The 7,427-nt window shown below is 44.8% G+C and overlaps 1 protein-coding gene across 2 annotated transcripts; it reads right to left on the reverse strand.

Moving 5' to 3' along the window:
* Nucleotides 1-2,566: 2,566 nt before the first annotated feature.
* LOC108019233 (uncharacterized) lies at nt 2,567-6,492 on the reverse strand. 2 transcript variants are annotated; one of them, XM_017087032.4, is made up of 5 exons: nt 5,876-6,492; nt 4,510-5,679; nt 3,649-4,367; nt 3,234-3,585; nt 2,567-3,107 (listed from the first exon to the last, which is right to left on the reverse strand). In XM_017087032.4, the coding sequence occupies exons 1-5, from the start codon at nt 6,000-6,002 to the stop codon at nt 2,698-2,700; spliced, it is 2,778 nt and encodes a 925-aa protein (XP_016942521.2). In that variant the 5' UTR covers nt 6,003-6,492; the 3' UTR covers nt 2,567-2,697. The 2 variants fall into 2 exon arrangements, with proteins under 2 accessions (XP_016942521.2, XP_070853686.1); XM_070997585.1 differs by having other exon boundaries at nt 2,568-3,107; nt 3,649-4,379; nt 5,876-6,491.
* Between the last annotated feature and the right edge of the window lie 935 nt (nt 6,493-7,427).

A 7,427-nucleotide genomic window follows, 5' to 3' on the forward strand; every position in this document is an offset into this window, starting at 1 on the left:
GCACTCGGACACGATGCGACCTTGTACTGGAATGCTATGCCACTCGCCCTGCTATCTGCTAACTGAAGACATATCTCTGGGTCTCCTGCGATGAGGACCGACACATTAACGATGAAAAGTAGCAGAAATAACTGAATTAGCCATGCACCGACAGCTCAAGGAATTCCAGGATCTCCTTCCTCTAAATGGTTATGTATACCACTCTGGGCATCCGAACAGCTGCTGCCCCATTTCCAAAGTTTACCCCACCTTATTTTTGGGGTCAACCGAGCAATCTACCCGCAGCGGCTTTGCGGTGGATTTATTTTATTGCCAAAAATGAGAAACCAACAAAAAGGCATGGGAAATGAGCAGAGTTCAAGTAAACGACGTCCTTTTCACTATCGTGAGTTCATATCTGACATTTTAGATATTTAATATATGATTATTTCGATTAAAATATGATATAGATAATAGGTCAACCTATTAAGTATAAACACTTTGTTATGATGACATGATTCAAGATAATGAAATGTTAAAAATATTTAACAGAAAACATTAACTGATAAGTATGTACTTCAAGTGTTTGCATCACTACATTTTTTTTATGGAACCCCTTACATTTTTATAGTACCTCCTTAAAGAGTATTACTAGATGAAGCAACAAAAACGCACCCAAAAGCAGCTCAAATTGGGATAGGTTGCGGTAGCCCCAGCCAAGTTGCCTTTTTGTGCGGTTTCCGCTTTAATCCTTTCGCCTTTCCTAACTAACCTAACCAACTCAACTCCTGGCTGTGTCCTTTTTGGGTGTCTTCTGTTTGGAAAGGCGGTGCGCAGCTCATAAAACGCCATACATATGCGCATTTCATTTGATTTGATTTAATTTTATTGCCTTTTATGTACGTTGCTGCTTGGCTGCTCTTTGTTGCCAAAAAAAAAAAAAAAAACAAAATAAAAATATAAAACAAAAGGAGAAGCGAACAGGATATGCCACTTTGTGTTGGAATTAATTTAATTTGATTTTTATTTATTTATGCCAATGGAAATTGGTTTTTGTTTTGAGTCAAGCCAGCCAGGCGAGCCAATTTACAAAAGTCCCTGGCAAATGCCCCACATAAATGTAGTGGCCATGCGTACGGTTTATTTAACGAATTAAACAAGAACATTCCAAATAGAACATCAATTAAGCTAAAAAGTTGAGGAAAATTTGAAATCTATCTTTTGTTTACAATGGAGAAGCTATATATTTACATATGTACATATTAATTAAGTTAATCGCATTACATTTCTAAGCACTTCTAGGACTTTAACATAGTAACTTAGTAGTGAGGTAAGGGACTTTCTGAAACCCTTGATAATTTAAAGAAAATCATTAATCTAAGACTTGGCTGTATGGTAACTAGTCTCCTTATTTTCCCACTAGCCAATTGGTTGGTGATTCAACCAGCATCTCTTTGGGTTTTTTTATTCCAGCTCACCCATTGTAGAACTGTCAATCTATTCCAGCCAAGTCAGTCAGCCAGTTAGCCTGGTTCAAATGTTGAACTGCTTTGTGCCGGAGCCTGAGCCTATTTGTCTGCCAGTGTCTTCTGTTTTTCGGCTCCTTTTTTCCTGGGTCTCCCAAGAACCGGAGTCGAGTCCGTTTATATGGCCAGTCATGTGGCACGCATCATCATTTATCAAGCAACGCGGCAACAATTCGCAGGGCTGACAAGAAGCCAAAAACCATCCTCCAATCTTCTAGAACCCCCAACTTGTCCCACCCACAAAAGTCGTCGCCGTTTTCTTGTCGCTGTCGCTACTATTTTTTCCCACTCCTTCACTAGATTTTCCTTTTTTTTTGGTCTCCTGCGTTTCCTTCGGTTCTTTATTGTTGTTGTCGACGCTTATCTTGGACGTTTGACATTGATGTGCAGGAGTACAGTGGTCAACATTTCGAGGAGATAATAATAATATGATGATAGACCAGATAAATAAGCAAAGTATGTACCAATCCCAAAAAAAGTGGTAGACAAGCCGTTGAGTTATTCAATTCTTAATATTGTTGAGAAGTTGTATCATATATTATATTATAACAATAATGTAATCATGTATGCTAAAATCCTTAAGCCTCTTCATTCAATATTATCCTATTGTTCCTGTAAAAAGTATACACATAATTGTCATTACAATTACTTCCACTGTACCATTGGCAACGTTTGTTGGTCCTGTCATGTAACGGTTAAATCTGCATGAAAAATTAATGCTGTGTTGTTGATACGGGAAAGTGGTGTGGGGAAAGTGGGTGCCGTATTGCGTATATCTGTGTCTGTGAGTTGTTGTGTGTCGAAATTAGCATTGGCTTGCGGTACAACTCCACAACATTTCTAAAAACATTTTCCGTTGGCCACTTTTCACATTTTGTTTACCCTTGCATTCTATTCAACCCATTCAGTTCGCTCTTTTGCTCTCTATTTTAAAACATTTTCAACAATTAAATATAGATTTAAACGCTGGATTAGTGTAGTAATTTTTTTGAGATGTATTATTCATGTTATAGGTTTCGAGGTCGCCTGGTAAATAAATATAGCTTTAAATTATTATTTTTTGAAGACTTTATTGTAGCATTAAGTTGACCATTACATTGGATTTATCTCTTTCCCTATTTCACGCTCTATTTCAGGACAATTACTTCGGTAGTAGGGAAATGCGGGGCCTGGTTAGCTACACAGTGAACACTCAGTAGCTGGGACGCCACGGGGGATAGGGGAAATGAAATTGCCGACGCTGCTGTGCCGACGTCGACTGCGACTGCAACTGCAACTGCGACAGCGGCTCGTCTGCGTCGCGTCGCGGTAGCAGAGCTGCAGCTGCGCGGTTTACCGTTTCGCGACGAAAGCCGAGCAGCGAGTTACCGCTACGCGAGTGCTGCTGCTGCGCTGCCAGCGTCAGCGCCGATCGGCGTGTTTTTGTTGTTCCTGTCCCTTCCGTTCCCGCCCGCCGTCCCGCTACCGCTCCTCGTCCTTCTCCTCCCGCAGTCGCCGTTCCAGCCAGGGCTCCCTTCTTCATTGTTTTTGTTGCCGTTCCTTTTTTGGCAGCACTCATTTGCGCAGTCCGCTTCTCTGTTAAGTGCTCTGTTGCGGGAGTCGCTGTAAAAATGTAACGGGGGTGCTGTTAAAGGTGTTGTAACCTTAATAGAGTTCGATGTGTATGATATTTCGATATGTTTTCAGGATATTTTCATGAAGCCTTTAATGACAATTTTATATGTTTACCTGCTGCCTTCATTGGTAGTCCCTTAAAACATCTTGTTTTGAGTTCCGATCCTTTCGTTTCTGTCCTGGCTGTTGGAGGGGCCCGAGTTCCAGCCCCCGCTTTGGATACTCCTTCATCCAACGTGGGAGCTTTTCCTCCCGATGTGGCTGTACTGCGTCTGACTATTGGTCGGTTTGTCGATCGATTGGTGTTTGGGATCGCACCTCTGTGGCTCTGCGGTTTGGGAGCTTGTTTTGGCACCTCCGAAGGCATATTTTTTTGGGCTGGCTGTAGATGCTGTGCCTGCTGGTGCAGAATCTCCGCCTTGAGCATCTGCTGCTGGGTGCGGAAGGCACGCTTGTAGGCAGAAACCTGCCGAGGATAAGGATTATTCAATATATATGTGTTACTATGCGGATTTAACAGAATAACTACCTGCGAGGCACTCGCTACCAGCAGCTGATTGGCTCCTTTGTTATGGGGGACTGAGGTCCTGTCCTGGTCTTGATTTTTCTTCTGCTTTTTCTCCGGCTGTTGGTCGTGTTGCGACTTTTTGGGGGGATGACCCGCAAGAAGGTCGGTCTCTTCGGGGGGCTGGAAGAAGGTACGATGGCTGGAGCGGCTCACCTGATTGCTGATCACCTTGGTCACCCGCGGCTTGTCCTGCAGGGTTCTCTGGGGCCTCACCAGCAAATTCTTCATCTTGGGCTTATCCTTTACCTGTTCCTTGACCCTGACTTGTGGCAGGTCCTCTGCCGTCGCATCATCCACTTTGGACGAAGTCTGAAAACCTTGCTGTTGCAATTGCAGACGACGCACTGGTGCCTCGGTGGCTCGACTGGTCTCATCTTGGCCAGAAAACGATTGAGAAAACGATCCCGAGGTGTCTTTACAAAGCTCCGAATTAAATGATGTAAGTCCCGAAGTTTCTTCTCTTTTTGCTTTCTCAATCGAGCGTAATTTTGTCCTCGGTCCTTTTGCCTTACTTGTATTTGCATTTCCCACCAAATTTGTTTCAGCTATTGTTAAATTTGATCTACTTGATCTGGGGTATTTGCACCGATCTTCTCCTGGAGCTCCATCCCAATCGCCCAAGGTTTCTTCTGAGCTCCTTGAATAACCAAAGTTAGCTTCCGACCTTTTGGCCATATCGTCTGCGAATGTTTCTAAAATACGTAGGATATATATCATATATAGGATATAAATAGAATAGGTAGTTGATACCAAATAATAAATAATGCCTTAAATGACCGAAAATATATTTATATCTTTAGGTCAAATAAATTTGATTCATACCTGTATTCCTGTCCAAAATATTTGCCCAAGTTGCAGTCGAAGCGCTGGGCTTGAGACTAGTTCGCGAGCTACTGTCCAGGCTGGATCCCCGGGTGTTGCCCCCGATTCCTCGGGGAGCGAGTGGCGTTTCTGGTCGGGATACGGGTGCCAGGGATTCCATCAGCTGGACTGCTCCGGACTCCAGACTCTGGCTCCTCTGGCGATAGTTGGCGTGCAGGACATTGTGGAAGCCGAGCTGGCGCGGCTGTTGCCTCACCTCCAGGCGGCGCATGGTGGTGTCCATGCTGTCCTCGATGCGACTCCTTGGCGAGCTTCTTTCAACGGGTCTCCTCTGACTCCGATTGAAGGCATAAGTGGCCACGGGTCCATCGGCGAACTGGATGTACTCGAACTGCTTGATGCGATCGCCCAAAGTCTGAAAGCGAAGGCGCGTCTCCGACGGTTGGCGGCCAGTTCCGGTGATGTGGCTGCCGTTTCCGGTGCCGGTGCTTGTGCCGGGGGTTCCAGTTCTCAGTTGGTGACTCAGTTCTGTCCCGGCTCGGCCCTCCTCCAACTGACTCAGCACCGAAATCCGCCGCTTTAGGGCTGCATCTATCGGCATCAGGGAGTCCCCCTCGCCACGCGGAACCCTCATGGGCTGGGCCAGCGCCGACTTGGCCATGGCCGCCATGTGGTGTTGCCTGCTCGGCGGCATCATCGCTCCGGATCGCGAACCAGGTGCAGTGGGCAGGGGAGGCAGGCTCATGGATCGGGCACTGAACATGCCCCCCATGTCCCCCAGTTGCGGCTCCTCCCTGGACTCCCTGCTCTTGTGTATGGAACTTTTCCGTTCCCTCCGTGCCTTGCTTTTCCGCAGTGATCCAACCATTAGCTCAGTGCGGGAGGATCCACTGCTGCTTCCGCTGGAGCAGCTCGAGCTGCCGGACCTTCGCACGGAACCCTGGCCATAAGCCGGGGCATAGGGACGAGCTGCCGAGAAGGATATGGAACGAGGACGACTTGCCTGCATCATCGTGTACAGAAGTTGGCCGGAGTTGTTGTTGGCCACCTGGTCGGCCTGCCGGATATGACTGCGCGGATAGATGTCGGCGGGACTGGGCACCGGCTCCGATCTCTTAATCCTGCGCAAAGGACCCACATTTTCCGTACGGATACGTGGGTGGCGATTGTCTGTGGAGTGGAAATCGGGGTCACCAGGTTAGGTGAGAATTATAAAATTTATACAGAGATAATATTACTGAGATTCCTTATAATAATCCTTAATAATCTTATGATCCCAAGGAAAACCCCATTAATAAATAATAACCCTTTACAATCTTATGATCCCAAAGAAAACCCAATATGCATTGCAAATATTATAGCTTACGTGAACTGAAACCGCGTTCGTAATAGGTCCTAACGGCACTTTCGTATAGCTCGCTGGTGTTGCGCAAAAACCAGGGTTGCATTCGCGTGTTGACTTTGATTAGACGATTAAGCTGGTCGGGCTTCATCTTGCTTGAATCCTTGATTGACGGCTTAAGGGCTATCCAGCAGCAAGGTTTGATCAAAAACGCTGATTCCCAATGTTTTGGTTATTGATGCCTTCTTAGTCTTCCAAGATTTGTATGCCCAAAAGACGCAATGGTCAAATTTTGTGGATTAACTGCTGTCCGCTTTGCTTGGACTTGAATAATTTTGCTTTGAAAGTTCACCAAATTGGATAGAATATTTGAATTTTATTTGCCTGTCGCTCAGACCACTTTTCAACTGCTCGGAATTTATTTTTTTAAAACGAATGACTTGGAGAAATCAGGCGAAAATCTATGGAAACGTTAACTAATTGTGGTGTCCTTAAACATGCCGGTGTGTGAAACTGTTTATGGCTTCCTGTATTTTGGAAAAAACACACACACGAAACTCAAGTAATGTTAACGTTAAAGCAAAGTAAAAATAAATGTATAATTTTGGATAGTATCAAATTTTGACATAACAATAGAGGAATGCTGAGTGTACTAAGTTCTCTATACAATTTGAATGTAAGGGTAGTGTAAGAGTAGTATTTAAATAGATAACTGAATATTTTTAAATATAGTATTAGTTTTTTAGCCAAGCAATCTAAAATCAAACCGAATAGAGGATTAAATGATAACGAATCGAGTGCAGCGAATCCCCTTGTGAACAAGCTTAGGATTGGGGATTTCGTGTTTCGGTCCTCCGTAATCCGCGACACGCTTCATCCGCCCCATCCGAAACGAACTCCCCAACTTAGTTGTACAATTATGTGTGTCTCAATCAAATTAGCCCACACCGGGCATACATAATGCACTCATACTCGGTCATTCGTTAGTCAACGCTGCTAATCCCATCTCCCATCTCCATTGGCCCACGAAAAACACCCATTTGACATTGATTTATCAGCGGCTGTCAAAGTGCCTTCATCCGCACCGCCCTCGTTCCGCCCCCTTACGCCATGTCCACGGGGCGTGGTCAAGGTAAAAATGTAATAATTAGCCGCAGTGATGTGATGATGTTCGGGGTCACCCCTCCGCAGCCCCCGGTCCCTCGGCCCCCTCGTTAGCCATCTGCCCCTCCCGCTGGCCCGATTTTGAGCTTGGCCAGCAGCAATTTGTCAAAGTTTGGCCTGAAAAATGAATGCTGGTCGCCCGATGGGTGCACTCAAAGAAAACAGTGCTGCCAAAGAGCTGGCTAAAGTAACCAAGCCTCAGATAAAATAAGAAACCTAATTATACGGTCCAAAAAAGGGCTAAGTTATAAATTAACCTTTAGGCTTTTAGCCTTTAACATTTAAATCGCGCCGGGGCAAAAAACAAATTTTAATAAAAAAAAAAAATCCAAATTATATTTTCAGTTACTACAAATTCAATAAGATATTTTAAGGTTTGAGCCAAATATGTGTTGACAAAAACCTTTTTAAA

Source organism: Drosophila suzukii, chromosome X, assembly GCF_043229965.1.
Source record: "Drosophila suzukii chromosome X, CBGP_Dsuzu_IsoJpt1.0, whole genome shotgun sequence".
Taxonomy (NCBI): domain Eukaryota; kingdom Metazoa; phylum Arthropoda; class Insecta; order Diptera; family Drosophilidae; genus Drosophila; species Drosophila suzukii.

What these genes read in the sequence shown, in the direction of transcription:
- LOC108019233 (XM_070997585.1), bottom strand. Translation starts at nt 6,002, where the DNA reads ATGAAGCCCGACCAGCTTAATCGTCTAATCAAAGTCAACACGCGAATG. An exon ending in TATTTTGGACAGGAATACAG is followed by an intron (nt 4,380 to 4,509) that starts GTATGAATCAAA and finishes TACGTATTTTAG; the next exon opens with AAACATTCGCAGACGATATG. An exon ending in ACTACCAATGAAGGCAGCAG is followed by an intron (nt 3,108 to 3,233) that starts GTAAACATATAA and finishes ACATTTTTACAG; the next exon opens with CGACTCCCGCAACAGAGCAC.